The 15,474-nt window shown below is 50.2% G+C and overlaps 1 protein-coding gene across 1 annotated transcript in view; it reads right to left on the bottom strand.

Moving 5' to 3' along the window:
• Nucleotides 1-15,474, bottom strand: part of MSI1 (musashi RNA binding protein 1) — a 59,291-nt gene that overhangs the window by 21,327 nt on the left and 22,490 nt on the right. The window contains exon 7 of the mRNA XM_063144087.1: nucleotides 43-91. Within this exon, the coding sequence (XP_063000157.1) occupies nucleotides 43-91 (49 nt within the window). The remainder of the gene's footprint in view (nucleotides 1-42; nucleotides 92-15,474) is intronic.

The raw sequence follows: 15,474 nt of genomic DNA, 5'->3' as shown, positions 1-15,474 counted from the left end.
TGCGCCCTCCCGAGCCTTCCACCCCACAATGCTGGGTCTCACCTCGGTGTCGGTTCGTTGTCTTGTCGAACATCAGCATGGCATCATCCACCTGCAGGAGACAAAGATGTGGGTGGGTCGGGGGCAAAGCTGAGTTTGGGGATGGAAGAGAACGATGTCGAGGGGAGACTCAAGATCTCCGGGGCCTTCTCCAACTACCCCTAAGCGCATCAGGTAGCAGATTTGGGAAGCTATGAAAGGGCGGCCAAGTGTCAAGGTGCTTCACGACATGTTATAGTTTTAGTATAGAGAGGGACAAAGAGGAGCACGACTAAGCTTTCCACCGCAAGGGACAAACTGTCTGGAGGGCCCCCTAGAACAGCCCTGCCGCAGCTCTGGAGTCTTGAGCCATCCAACCCCCACCCCACCCCACCCCACCTCCCACAAACTGGTTTCCTGAATCTTGACCCAAGCTTGGATGGCCCTCCATTGAACCCACCATTCAATGAAAAAAAGCCATACGGAGGAAGCATTTGGGTGGCTTCCAGCAGACAAACCCCACAGACCTGCAACCTGGGGGCAGCTGTCCACAACCTGTGCCCCCAGATGGTTGAACCACAACTCCCATAATAGAATCATAGAATAGCAGAGTTGGAAGGGGCCCAGAAGGCCATCCAGTCCAACCCCATGCAGGAATCCACTCTAAAGCATCCCTGACAGGTGGCTGTCCAGCTGCCCCTTGGAGGCCTCTTGTGTGGGAGAGCCCACCGCCTTCCAACCTTCATTCTTTTTTGTGAACCGCCCAGAGAGCTTCGGCTATTGGGCGGTATAAAAATGTAATAAATAAATAAATAAATAAATAAATAAATAAATTCCAACCCTAGAGGAGAGGGCTCCAGGTTGGGGAAGGCAGCTCTGAGCACATATGGATGACTGTTTATTAAGTGGTAACTGACCACATGTGAATGTTGCCACTTGGTTCCTACATAATGTCCCCACAGTTCTGCACCTGGGGAAGAGCAGAGATGTGATCGTACCCTCCCCAACTGGTAAGAGAACAAGATGGCTGGCATAGCACCCTGTACTCAGCCTGCCACTGACAGCTAGTATAGTCTAGCCCCTAAAAGAGTGAGCTCTAAATCAAGACTTCCCATTCAATGGTCCTGCATTTACTACCAGAGCCCATCGCCCCACACAAACAGACACGCCTAAATTGTGAAGTGTGCAGACGATGAACTTATGCAACTGCCTTATGCATACGGCGCCAGCCTACGCGCGCTTACTTGGGGAAAAGTCCCACCCACTATGTTCAGTGGGCTTACTCCCAGACAGGACTGCAGCATTAGTCCATTGAGCCTAGTAGCTCCCAGCTGCCGGAGATCTATTGAACGGGACATGCTGGAGGCGGAGGCAGGATACGCAAAGCCTCGAGAGAGAGAGGGCCTCCCCCACCTAAGGACATTGATCTAACTCCGCCTTCCCCAGCCTGGATCCCTCCAGATGTTGCGGGACTCACAGCACCCATCAGCCCCAGCCACCATGGCCAATGGTCAGGGTTGATGGGAGTTGCAGTTAAAAGTATCTGGAGGACACCAGACTGGAGAAGGCGGGCCTAACTTACAGGGTAGCTGAAAGGATGACTGAGACTATTTCTGTATTCACTTGTTCCCAAGGGTGAGACCTGCAGCAAAATGCTGCAGTGCATCTGCAGCCCCTAAGAGGAGTGTTCATGTCCAGACGTCACAGAGGGCAGGGAGGAGGGGCAGGTGCAGGGCCCTCGTTTTTCTTTCCCTTCCTCCAGAAGCCTAGAAAGGGATAGGAAGGCCCTTGACTTCCGGAGACCCTGAACAGCAATTGCCAGTGGGTGCAGACACTGGCCCTGTTCAGAAGACACCTTAAACCACAGCTTTAACCATGGTGGTTAAGCCAGAAAGCCGGGCCGTGTTCAGAAGACACTTAAACCATGGCTTTAACCATGGTGACTAAAGCAAAAAGCCTTATTCTTCGTGGTTAAAGCCATGGTTTAAGGTGTCTTCTAAACACGGCCTGGCTTTCTGGCTTAACCACCATGGTTAAAGCTGTGGTTTAAGGTGTCTTCTGAACGGCGCCACTATTGGGTAAGTTGGAAAACCAACCTCGCCTGGGAGAAGGCCGCTTTATAGTTATGGCTTGCAAGTTTCTGGAAAGTGGGAAAAGGTGGCGCGTGTGTGTTCTTGGTCATTTGCCCTTTCCTTCTTACTGAAACACTCCTGTACAATGCAACCCTCCATGGCAGGTACTGACTATAATCTGCTAGGGACCTGAGCAGGCTATTTCCCTCTTCTATCCCCTTCTGTTTCTTTCCTTCCTCCCCCTGCCCCCCACCCCACCCCCCACCTCAACATTCTGGAAGCTCACAGGTCCTTGGGCTATTTTTTTAAAAAAGTATTTTTATTTGAAATTAATTTACAGTTTGTTTATTTATTTAATTACATTTCTATAATGCACAGTAGCCTAAGCTCTCACAGTTGCAAACCTGTATAGCTCTGCATACCTTGGGAGTCCCCAGATGATGCAGAAATCATTTGGGTGACCCTGTTTTGTTCCCAGACTCACAGGCATGCAACCACCCAAGTGTGCTATTAAAGGGAATGATTGGGCAGTATCCAATGCGATGCTACTGTGAATGTAAATGATGTTGCGCTAGCGTTAACGGCCTCTAGCATCACGCCAGCAAGCACTATTGCCATTGGGCTAGAGTAGAAGCCATTTACGCTAGTGCAACATCATTTACATGAACAGTAGCGACACATTGGATACTGCCCACTGTTAATAAACCGTCTCTTGGAAGTGGTCATCACCCAATATCCAGGGTACCTAACGCACACAATGGGTTTGGAGAAAAAGATAGGTGTGCGTTCACACTGGAAACTGATGCAGTTCAGCAAAAAGAGCAGGTTTGTTCTGCGGGGAGGGGGTCCAGATCAGGAGCACTGGCATCGAAGTGCAGCCATCACGGGGTTGGGACATTCAGCCCCATTCCTGAAAACTGGGGGGGGGGGGGCTCCCACTTGGCCACAAACCAGATGCCAAGACACTCCCAATGCTCCATGGAAAAGAGTTAAGGAAGTCAAAGCAGCCCTGGAAATGCCAGCCACAATCCCTCTCTCGTGTACCTTGCGCTGAACACAGAAACTGGCCTCCCTTCAAGACGGCCAGCCAACAGACTCGGGGGGGGGGGGGGGGAGGCGAAGCTCACAATGGGCTTTCTGTCTTCAGGTCAGGGCCAGTGTCAACCGGCAGGCCTGGCAAAGCCAAGGTTGAAGGGCTTTCAGATTGACGCGCGGCAGGCAACGGAAGCAAAGAAGATTATCCCGTTTACCAGCAGGCGTTTTGGGTGGAAGTGTCTGGCAGAGGCACGGAGACTGTTCATAGCACTGGGGCACTTCGTGTTCTCGCCCTGTTAACCCAACGGTGTCGGGGGTGACGCAGGTGTCTTGAGCCGGCATTTCCAGTTGCCAGAACGTGGGCGAACCCCCACCCCCCAGCTCCAGACCCATGGGACCATCTTTCAAGAGATGTGGCCCACTCTCTTCTCACGGTCCTTCTCAAGCAGCCACACTGGCTGCCCTCCTGCCATCATCTCTACAACGATGCTGCGGCATAAAATGGGAAGACCATGTGGCAAGAGATGTAAAATTTCCGGAAATTTTGAAGCCATGGGAAAAAAACAGGTTTTCCCCTGTTTTTTTTTGGGGGGGGGGGGAACGGAAATTTTCGGAAAAATTGAAATAATGCAATATTAGTACTTTTTACAGATCAAAAGTCACTTTGTTACTTTAGGAACATAAAATGTAATTATGTCCAAGTTGGTTTGGCATAAAATTATTACATTTGGTATATTAAAACTAGTGTATTCAAACAATTATTACAAATTTAATTTACTTTTTTTTTTTGTAACAAATGGAGCTACAAGCTCCTGAACTGTTAGGAACACCTGAACTGTAAGGAATCTCTTTGGTTCTGCCAGTTTATGAGGAGCAGGCAAAAAACAATCTTAAAAAACAACAAGAAACCACCAACATTAGTAACAAAGAAAATTATTTATGTCTCCGCTAGTCCTCCAGTGTCAAGACATAAAGCCCCCATTCCCATAAAAAGAACTGAGAAAAATGGGGGGGGGGGGGGACGACCAAGATTCAATGAATCTGCATGAAATTTAATCAGATTCATTTTCTGAGCTATAACTATCACTATCAGTTTCAGTCTCTGCTTCAATGGCAGTGCTGCCCCCTAGAGGCAGAAATGCATCTTCCTCTTGCATTTGAGAGTTGTAGTCTCAGTTTGCAACCTAGGACTTGCTTGTCCTTAATGCACAGACATTGTAATAATCTGATACTGTACAGTTTTTAGAAATAATTTGGAGAAGTAAATATCTGAACACCTTGTCTTAAACATTTTATTCATAAAATAAAACATTCCATAACCTTTTTTTTCAATTTTTCCAATTTTTCAGAAAAAACAAAACAAAAAAGGCTTTGGAAAAAAACGGGGAAAAACCAGGGTTTTTTCCCGAATCTTTCCATTTTTTCCCCAGGCCTTCACATCTCTACCTGTGGCCAGCCCCACCTCTGCCACATGTTCACGGCATGGCCTTAGCTGCTGCCCTCCAGAGGTGTTGACTTGTAGCTTCCATCAATCCCAGACAGCATGACCAATGCTGGCTGGGAATGATGGGGCTTGCATTCAAACACATCTGGAAGGTAATAGTTTGGGGGTACCTACCCTAGGACCACCAGGTGTGTTGGTGGCCAAGATAACATTTGTACTCCCTGTTCTCACTTATCTTGGGCAAAACACCTGTTTTATGGAAATCCAAAGGGGCAGCCATGCTAGTCAGTGATGTTATTTTACATCAGTATAGAGGTTTCAAGGTGGGAACCTTCCCAGGTCCCATTCATTATCTGAAATGGTAGAACCTCAAACTCTACCACTTCAGCTGTCTGCAAGTGTAGATCTTCATTGTTTACATCAGCCTTTGCTAACCTAGTACCCTTGAGATGTGTTGGACTTCAACTGGTGAGAATTATGGGACTTGTAGTTACATACATCTCAAGAACACCAGGTTGGGGAAGGCAATTGGCCATGTTAGCTAGGAATGATGGGAGTTCTCCAGGGTGGAAAAGGCTGCCTTAAGCCATCTCTCAGCCACCTGCAATATGCCAAAACTAACTTAAAGGGGTATTCTAAGAATTAATAGATGTGCTAAGGATTGCTAAGGATTATGAGGCCCAACCTCTGGTAAATCATTTCCCCATTTTCTCAGCAACAGAGCAGAAAGCCAGCTGCCCATTTCTGTCCCACAATGCTTCTCGTTTGCCTTCTCTCTGGTCTATTTTTCTTTTCATCTCCAGATCCTTCCTTTCAACGATCGCTCCCGACTAGCTAGAATGCTTTCTACAACAAGTGACAAGCCATGCTGGCTCCAAGATGCAATTGAGTCAAGTCCTACCTGGACATGACCATTCATTTCCAGGATGACGGAATAGTGCAATACAATTTTTTACATTTCGGTGCAGTGCAACAACTTGTGTGCACTTTCCATTTGATTTGAAGTTTGCCTATTACATTTCAGTGAGAGTCCAAACAAGTAAACACATTATTATTATTATTATTATTATTATTATTATTATTAAAAATGGAGTTGCATCGTTCATGTACTCTCCTCCCTGCATAGTCCTGTTGTCTGCTTTCTGCCTTCTCTATGGGCTATTTTCGCCTGTGTGCTCTCTGGATACTATAAAAGCCCTGTCTGAAAGACATAGAACTCTCCCAGTGGAAGAGTATTGGGTTTTTTAAATTTAGTGCAAGCTGCCTACGTTCCTGCCTCCTTGCTTTCCTGGAGACACACAAAATCCTTCACAGTTCAGATAGATGAAAGTTGATGAACTCAAAGGACACCCAAGAGAAGACAGACACGGCTATCCATCTCAAGCACCCCTTCACAGGGGTTGAACTCAAACACTGCACTCTGGGGTTAAAAACAGGTATGCAAGGGGACCTAAAACCAAACAGAGGAGAATCCAACATCTCCAAAGAAAAAGGCCTTGGTGGAGCTAAAGTACCCAGAAATAGTGCAGCTCCTGTTTTGAGATGATACTGCCTAGGATGTCACAAAACTACAAAAAGATCAGAGCCATATTCAAACGGAGAGGCCAGGATTTGAATCACATGGAAATACGCTTTCGGTTTTATCCACACAAGCAAATGGAAGCTCATCCTTCACCCGTGCAACGGGCCACCAATGCTAAGGAGGCAAGGAGTGACCCCTTCAAGGTTACGGCGAAGTCTGGAACGACACGCCTGGAAGATGGTGGACGGCGCTTCTCTGGGAATGGCTGGCTGGCCGGCCGGCCTCCCCCAGAGCTCTCTGAGCACGTCCCCAATGGCAGAGGCCTTTCCCGGCACCGGGAGGGCATTCAATTCCCAAACAGAAAATGTGTGTCCTCAATAGGCTCCTGTGTCCATGGAAACCCAGGCGAGGGGAGGCGGGATTAGCGGGCCGCGCCAGCCCGGCAGCCAAGTTCACGCCGCCGAGCGCTAAGTGTGAGTGGCAGCCCTTGGCGGGCGGCTATTGTTGCAGTTGGCCGCTGGGTGCCTCTTTGGGCCGAGCCCCTGCCGGGCCGCCCCGCTGCTCCCCAGCCCATTCTCTGGAGCCTTTCTTCTCCGGAGGCCGCGCCGGCTTTGCCAACGCCCGAGTGAGGCCTGAACAAAAGAGGCTTGCCGGGGATGGCTTCTCTTGGGGCCTGGTTGCCGTGGCAACCCTGGCCCCTCCAATCCCCACTGCTGGATCAGATTAGCGCCAGCTCTAATGCGCTCTTTGGCAAAGCGCTTCTGCACAGCCACACAAAGGCGCCCTGCTGGGGCGAGACCAGCTCGCAGGACCTGGCCCTTGTGGGCCTCCTGAAGGGGAACGGGGCCCACCTTTGCCTCCCCCCCTCTCCTCCAGAGGCACACAAAGGCACTGCTGTGAGGGAGAAAAGGAGGGGGGCCACCCGCTTCCCCTGGGGTCTCGCAGCTGCGGATCCTCCACTTGCTCACCAAGCGCCCGACGGAGCCCTGCACAGCCACTCCGCTCGTCCACGGGCCACTGCTGCGGCTTTACGTTTTCCCACTCGCGTTATGAAGGGGAGCCGCTTGGAGCAAAGCGGGCAGAAAACGTGCATCGTTTTGAGGACCTGAACAGTTGGGAGGCGTTTGGGAAAGCGCCCAGCACCTAGCAGTGCTGCCAGAGCTGGACTTTGTGGTCCCATTCATCAGCAGGAGCAGGAGGGGCTGCTTCAATGTCAATGGGGCAGTGAATTCGCTCCTTTAGAGTTCTGACTGAAACCCAGAGCGAATTCACTGCCCCACTGACATCGGAGCCCCCAGCCCCCCAATGGGATAGTAATACGTAGTATATCTAAAAAGTGGGGAGGGGACTCGATGGCCTTATAGCCCCCTTCCAACTCTACTATTCCATAATTCTATGACTGCAAGACCATTAAGTCTAGAGGAGTCTTCCCCAACCTGGTGCCTTCCATCCATCTTGGACTACAACTCCCATCATTCCCAGCCGACATAGCCATAACACATCTTGAGGGCTTGTTTGGGAAGGCTGCTCTAGAGTCTAAAATGTCCAGACTGCACCATTGCCAAGACATTCTCCATACATGGTCGTGGCCTGAGCACTGCAACATTACACACATGTGTCTTTGGCAGAGTTCTGGATGCTTCTTTAATGTTAGAGGAAGGGAGAGAAATTCATGAGGTCAGGGCAAATCTCTTCCTCATACGCTTCCATCCCATTTGAAGTTACTCATAGGTAAGATAAGTTAGGGTGACCGTATGAAAAGGAGGACAGGGCTCCTGTATCTTGAAGAGTTGTATTGAAAAGGGAATTTCAGCAGGTGTCATTTGTATATATGGGGAACCTGGTGAAATTCCCTCTTCATCACAACAGTTAAAGCTGCAGGAGCCCTGTTCTCCTTTCCATAGGGTCACCCTAGCCTAGTCCAAGTCCGATTTAAAGCTAACGAACCATACGAAAGGAGAGCAGAGGAGGCCCTTGACGTTGCCTGCTCAGCAGGCACACAGGTGTTCCCCTACTCACAAGTCTTCATTTCTGGTGATGCCTTTCCTCTTTTTTGGAAATGCATCTGTGGCCACCTACCAGTCATTCTCTCTCTGACCAGCCTACTTTTCAGGCTTGTCGTCAGGATAACATGGATCACATACAACACCCTGAGCTCTTTCACAGAAAGGCTGGAATAAATGAATGCAATAAATAACTGAAGCCGCGTCCTGGTTGTGTAACAGAAGAGGCATCCCTCAGTATGCCCAGCATGATTCTGTTACCATAATTTTCAAATTATGTTCCTAGGAACCAAGCCTGAAAGGCACGCTGTCCAACACTACTGATTTTTCCTTGCAATGTGCAAGCACAGTGCACATTCTAGAAGGCACCCTCGGTTCACAGCCCAACAGGCCTGAGCATCAAAAGTCGAGCGCGTGCCCAGAACACATAGCACCGTCCTCTGTGGGGCGCAGATCTTGCAGCAGAGATGCAGGGGCTCCCCAGCACAGAGATATCAACGTGGAAAGGGCTTCTGAGAGGTTTGGAGCCTTCTATATTCCTTAAACAGCAGCAGCCACTAAACCTCACTCATCCGGTCAAGGACAGAGGCCTGGAGGCAAGAGTATGGCCCAGCCGGCAGGCAAACAGGGGCCGGCAGCCTCCCGGCTGTACCTGTGGAAGCTCAGAGTGAGGAGCCAGGTCTGCCCAGGCTATTTCATAGAACTAAGCAGGATCCTTTTGCCTCCTTCGGTCCCCTGATCCGTGCTAGGCTGGTGGCTACATGAGTTCCCTCTAGCTGACTGCAAGCACAGGCCCTGCATGCCATGGAGGTCAGGCCAGCTGCCCCCTCAACTGGCAAGCTGCCATGTGGCCTAAGATGCCAGGTGCTCGGGCACATTTCTAGAGCCCCTCTTCAGCCATTCCCCAATCTTCCCTTATGAATGAGCATTGCACATTTGCTTACTGGCTGCTTTCCGTTTCTTCTGGGGCCCTCTTCTCCGTCAAAACCATCTCCTTCCAATTGTTTTTTCTTTTAGGTTTCACAGAATGGACACCCAACGTCCTTTTCTTCTGCCCTCCAAGGCTCCCCACTCCCCTCGGCCACTCAAGGTTCTAGCTCCAGGCCGCTCACGCCCACCTGTCTTTCCAAAGCACAACTCAAGGAAGCTCATCTCCTAAAAGGGGGAGAGCTTAAGAGAAAGAGCCACAGTCTCCAATTCCTTCACCAACCACAAAGCCACACCATGCCCTTCCATCCTCAGTGCACACCCCTATCAGTGGAACCAGAGAGAAATGCCAGGTCCATGCGTGCATGGACTACCTGCACCACTTCTAATCCGGCATCTGGAAAAACCAAAGCAGCAGGCCCACCTGAGTTCCGTTCCAACATCACTAACGCTTAAGCAAGGGAGGCACTAACCGTGCAGCCCTATGCATGTCTGCACAGAAGTAAGCTCACCCAGGTTCAATGGGACTCACTGCCAGGTAAGTCTGCCTATGGATGCACTGCACAATGCTTAAAGGTCTCTCTGAATGCCTAGGACTGTACAATGACACCGGGCACTTGCAAAGGCTCCTACCCAAACACTGCCAGCCAAGTCAAGTAGACAGTAGCTGTTCAAAATCCAAAATTACAATCCAGAGAGAGAGATGTTGATGTTAAGTAACAAGCAGGACAGCATTGCAGAAACCCAAAGAATGTGGTCCTGAGTGCAACATTCAGGTTTCTCAGAATCTCAGTCATCATCCATTAATTTGTTTTTAAATCAAGTTTCTAGCTCTTATGGCTGCATTTTAGTCCTGTTCTCCTCCCCATCACCTCACTGGCTGCCACCAAGTTGCTGTGCCAACCTGGCCTCCATTGTGCATATATGTATTAGAACAGTGTTTCACCTAACACTTGGGCTCACTTACATTTTGCAGGACCATACCTCAGTGGTGGGACATCTGCTTTGCAGGCCAAGTGCAATGCCAAGACATCTTCTCTTGAAAGACATCTGGCAGTGGGTGTAGAACCACAAGAGACCTGTGGTAGTGGACAGCCAGTAGTCAGGTCAGAAAAGCTGGGCAAGAGGGTCCCCGTGCCTTCTCAAGAGTGGGAGACAGGACGGCCAACCCATGACCTGCTGTTCAGGAAAGGACCATAACTCAATGGTGGAGTACACGGTTTGCACACAGAAGACTCCAGGTTCGATCCCCAGCATATCCAGGCAGAGCTAGGAAAGAATCCTGCCTGAAAACTCGGGAGAGCCATGGCTGCCAGTCAGTGTTGACAATACTGGGCTAGGTGGGCCAAGGGCCTGACTCAGTGACTTATGTTCCTATGATGCTGTCCTCAAGACTTCTACTTGCTGGTGGAGTGCTGATGCCTCTTTCACAAGGACTGCTGATGCCTCTTTCCCAGCCACAGTGGCTGGGTTCACACAACACGCTAACCCACCCAGTGTGGGTTGTTGTTGAACCATGGGTTATCGTGTTGTTGGAACGCAGTGCATTTTCTGCAGGGTTGCTCATTAACCATGCAGCATGGCTTGTTAACCACCCAGAACAACCCAACAAGCCATAGTTTCTCAAGGTGGCTTGTTCGAGAAAAATAAACCACACAGCATGGTTAACAAGCCACCCTGTGGAAAATGAGCTGCATTCAGACAACATGATAACTCATGGTGAGTTAGTGTGTCATGTGAACTGAGCAGAGCTTCCTGAGATACAGGAACACACACACACACACACACACACACACACACACACACACACACACACGAAATGTGGGAAAGAAAGATGAGTAGCAATGGCAGGAGAAAGGCAATGATAAGGCATGAAGAGAAGGAACCCGTTTTGCGACCCAGAAACCAGCTCGCCGCACAGAGAAGGACCCGGCTTGTGATCTAGGCTTCTCTAGCTGAGCCGGGCTGGCTGCTTTCAGCTGACGTCTGTAGCTATTAGATGATGTAACGTGGGGGGACAAGGCCGGGCAGGAGGAGGAGGAGGCTGTTTACTAACAGTGACTCGTCTCTTCCAAATAATCCACCTCTGCCCCTCCTCGCCGTGGGCGTCACGAGCCAGCCGACAGCTTTTCAGGAGCACTGTGCTGGTTAAGAGCGTGGGCACAGGCCCATTCATCCAGTCCTTCGTTTATAGACAGACGGTATAAATAGCAGACTCCCCCTCAGACTCATTTCCTCTCTACCTTCAGACATCCTATCTGGAGGAGGACACAGAGGCAGGGAGATAAGCATTTGGGATTTTATTTTTAAACACAGAGGGAGAAAGAGGCCTAGTCTGTGACAGAGGCCCTAACGCTGCAACCTTGCGACGCAGATGGCTTCAAACTGCAGGGGGCGAGTGGGGAGAAATCACACAATGGAACACTCCACCCTCAAAATCCATTCAAGCAACAGGCTAGGGAAAAGGCTAGGCCAGATTCCTATTTTCCCCAACAGGCTAGCTTTCTATAAGAAGGGACATTTTTGGATAGAGAAACATTCCATCCTGCCCCCCCCCCCCCCCCGGTGGTCAAAGGGATCCGAGCCCAGTGAGAAATATGCAAGAATCTCTCCTCTTGGGCAAAATGTCTCCCTCAATCACTAACTTTTCATTTGTTTACATCAGCCTTCCCCAACCTGTCGCCCTCCAGATGGGCTGGACTGCAACCCAACCAGCATGTCTGTGAATGATGGGAGTTGCAGTCCAGCCCATCAGAAGAGCGTCAGGTTGGGGAAGGCTGGTTTACATTTTCAAGGCTATGGGGGTGGGGGAGGGTGGCTGGGCCTGAACAGACCCCAAAGGCTCTGCCGACCGAGGCCACGGCCACTCCTGCACTGCAAGGAGGTGACTTGCAGAAGAGAAGCAGCCGCCTTGAACAATGGCGTGCTTGTAATCCCTCCACCCACCTACGGATACGCCTGCCGGCTCAAAGCGGCCTCCAGAGGGACCAGGTGCACCTCCGTCCTCTGAGAATACGGTCCAGACTTCACAAACAACAGATGAGGAAGTAGCGCTTTGACTCGGCTGTGCTGTTCCAGACTGAATCACGCCTCACCCAGAGAACACGAGAGAAAAGGGCTCTAGCCCCTGGCGTTTGCTATAGCTGCAGTTTCAAGGGGTGCCACATAACAGGGGTGTTATGTAACACCCCATAACAGGGGTGTTCATAACAGACACTTATGAGACCAAGTCAACTCCTCTAGTGGGAAGGAACCACCACCAGCCAGGAACCAGGGGTTCTTCTTCTCCAGTGGAAATACATGTTTCCCAGAAAGACATGAGCAGAATACCACCCGACACACACACGCACGCACACCGACCCCGCATGAATTCTCTCTCCTTTCCAGTGTTTTAGCAAAACCCATCAAAACTTCCAGGGGAGAACAGAACGGCCTTTCTTTCAGGGTAAGGAAAGACTGGCATTCAAGAACCGTTGATAAATCTGCCCTTAAACAAAGACCAGCAACACTGCTCTGGCGAGCTGGTTGACAGGGCAAATGGCCTTGGGGAAGCCAAAGAGAAGCATCTGCTCAGGGGGCTAAAAGGTGCTCAGGGCTAGCCGGAGACATTTGGGGGCCTGAGGTGAAGGACAAGGCGGTGGGCACCACATTCCACACGCTGGAGCTGACTAGACGCAGTTCAATCTTACTTTGACCCTGGTGTCAGAACACCACTGTGTCCCACTGCAGTCATGGGCAGCGGGCTAGTTTAGGGGTATAGGATGGACTGCATGGTACACCCAGCTCTGCCCTGCCCAGCATTTGCTGCCTCAAGCGGCTACCCCACTCTGCGTAATAAAAGGGATGGCCCGGAAGATGCAATAGCCCTTCACTTGCCATCCCCATTTCCACATCTGCGGTGCTATTGCCATGGCCACACCCAAGTCCAGCTCCTAACAGCTGCAGATGCTCTGCTCTGTCACCATGGGAAACAGGAACCCTGAGGCTCCTAGGATTTATACCAGGAATGCCCCATCCAGCTGCCCCTCAGTCCCAAGAGTTTCCCCCAAAGATGTGTTGGACTGGGACTCCCAGCATGCTCCCTTCCGTGGCTGAAGGCGGCTTTAAGGCCTGTGTATGACGCACAGTTGTGCCCCAAAGTCCCAGGATACAGTATGAAGGAGCAACAGGCTTTGACCTGCAGCTTGGTGCCTCCTGGGAGAGGGCCGATGGTGATTCTCTCTTCGTTGCAACTTATGGTGAGTGCAGCTTCTCCGATTTTTATTCAGAAAATAAAGCTGTCAGGTTTTGTACGTAAACGCCTGCGGCGGCGCAAGTCGCACATCTGTGCACGTTTCAGTTCCCCTTGCCGCCTATGGCCTATTTTACTCATTCAAGTGCCAGTCACTCAGTTGGCTACTTTTTGCAATAGATCCTAACTTCTTAGTTTCTGCAATTGGGATTTTGTAGGAAGATGGATCCCAATCACAGGGGCTGCTGGCGGGGGATGGGGAGAGAGACAAAACGACCGGGGGGTGGGGTCAGGAATGGGCTCCTGGGATTCACTGCTTGGATTGATCTCACCAGAGCTCTGGGCAGTTCAGTGCATATTTGTTTATTCATTCTGTCCTGCTTTCCCTCTAAGGAGCTTATTTATAGCTCCCAAGTGATCTCTTATGCAGCTAGGAGCAGAATTGCATTATGGGTCCTGAGACCACCCTATGGACCATTTCCCAATAGAAGGAAGCTGGGTTGGGGCTGCAAGAAATGTGAGGAACCGAGGCTTCTTATGCAGGAGAGGAGGCCATGGTTACTCATCCCCAATCATGGATGAGGCTGAACCCCAAGTCATCCAATTGGCTCCTGCAATTATAAATGGAGGGACTACAGAGGAGCAAACCCTCGCTCAGGGCTTGCTGGGCCATCCCAGTGGCAGTCTGCAAAAACGGGTTGAGCCCTGAGGCCTGTCGACATGTAGGTTTGTGGACGCCGCAGGGTCCTTCATGATACCTGGGCAGAGGGTTGGACAAGAGGAGCTTTGGGTCTGACCCTGTGCTTGTTTCTTCCACGCATTCTTCAGGCCACGACACGATTCCACAGAGAAACGTTTGCAGAGTTCTCACACAAGCAGCTGTTCTGGGAGCGACAGGTTCTGAAATCTGGTCACGGAGGGGACATTTAGACAGACCACCTCTGCCTTTACCCAAACCTAGCTGTATGTTCTACATTCACTCATGAGGCTTTATGACATGGGGGGGGGGATGCAAATGGACCGCTGCTAAACACATTGCTACCGCGATCTTCTACACTGTGATCTTCAAAACTACAAATGAAAAATTAACACAACAGTGGAGGGAAAAGTGGGGGGGAAATCACTAAACAGCTGAAATGTATTTTGTTTCCTAAAACTAAGTCTAGCTATACAGATAATGATCATCTATCTACAGAAGTCTTTGGGCACACTACGCGAAGAGAGAAGAAAGGGATGAGGCTGGTTTTTGTAATTCTCCAGCCAGAAGACAGAAGGAGGGGGTAAACTACATCGTATTTGTACCTTTGATCTATTGAATGCTGGGACACGAAGGTGCCCCCTTCACTGCCACTACTGATCAAAGGACATCCATGGCCACATAGCGAGGGGCTCTGTGGAAGCAACGTCATAGAAGAGAACTTAGGATCACACCACGCCAAGTCCTGCGCAGAGCGAGCGACGTTTCTGGCTGAGCAGATGGCCCAGAGCAGCTGCAGGTTTCAAATGGCATTCAGCGATGGAGTCGTCATCTCAGGAAGCAATTGCAAGTCATTCAACATGACCGGAGGAAATCCAAAGGCATCAGGCACAATCCAGTGGGAAGAGCATCTCCTGCCTGGACAACTGCTGGAACAAACAGCCAACAGCTCTCGGCCAAACGTGTGTTTCGAACCAAGGGACTTTGGCCACGTGGCATTCCCGATGGATTGTGCCCCCTAGAGCAGGACTCCATGCTGAGAACCTGGCTCTCACTCGCTGAAAGTTAAGGCTTCCTCTCTGGGCACGGGCTACCAATTCTCTGCTCCTCAAATGCGGGTAGGAACTCCGTTAACCTAGGGTGACCATATGAAAAGAAGGACAGGGCTCCTGTATCTTTAACAGTTGCATAGAAAAGGGAATTTCAGCAGGTGTCATTTGTATATATGGGGAACCTGGTGAAATTTCCTCTTCATCACAACAGTTAAAGCTGCAGGAGCCCTGTCCTTTTTAAAATCTGGTCACTCTAGCATAGCTCCTGCAGCTTTAACCGTTGTGATGAAGAGGGAATTTCACCAGGTTCTCCACATATACAAATGACACCTGCTGAAATTCCCTTTTCTATGCAACTGTTAAAAGATACAGGAACCTGGTCCTCCTTTTCATATGGTCACCCTAGTTAACCAAACCTGCATCCCTTCTTCTGGAGTGTCAACATAAAGAGCACTCAGAACATACGCTGAGCC

Source organism: Elgaria multicarinata, chromosome 18 (assembly GCF_023053635.1).
Source record: "Elgaria multicarinata webbii isolate HBS135686 ecotype San Diego chromosome 18, rElgMul1.1.pri, whole genome shotgun sequence".
Lineage (NCBI taxonomy): Eukaryota > Metazoa > Chordata > Lepidosauria > Squamata > Anguidae > Elgaria > Elgaria multicarinata.
Note: the sequence above shows the minus strand (reverse complement) of the source record. Positions and strands in the feature narration are given on the sequence as shown.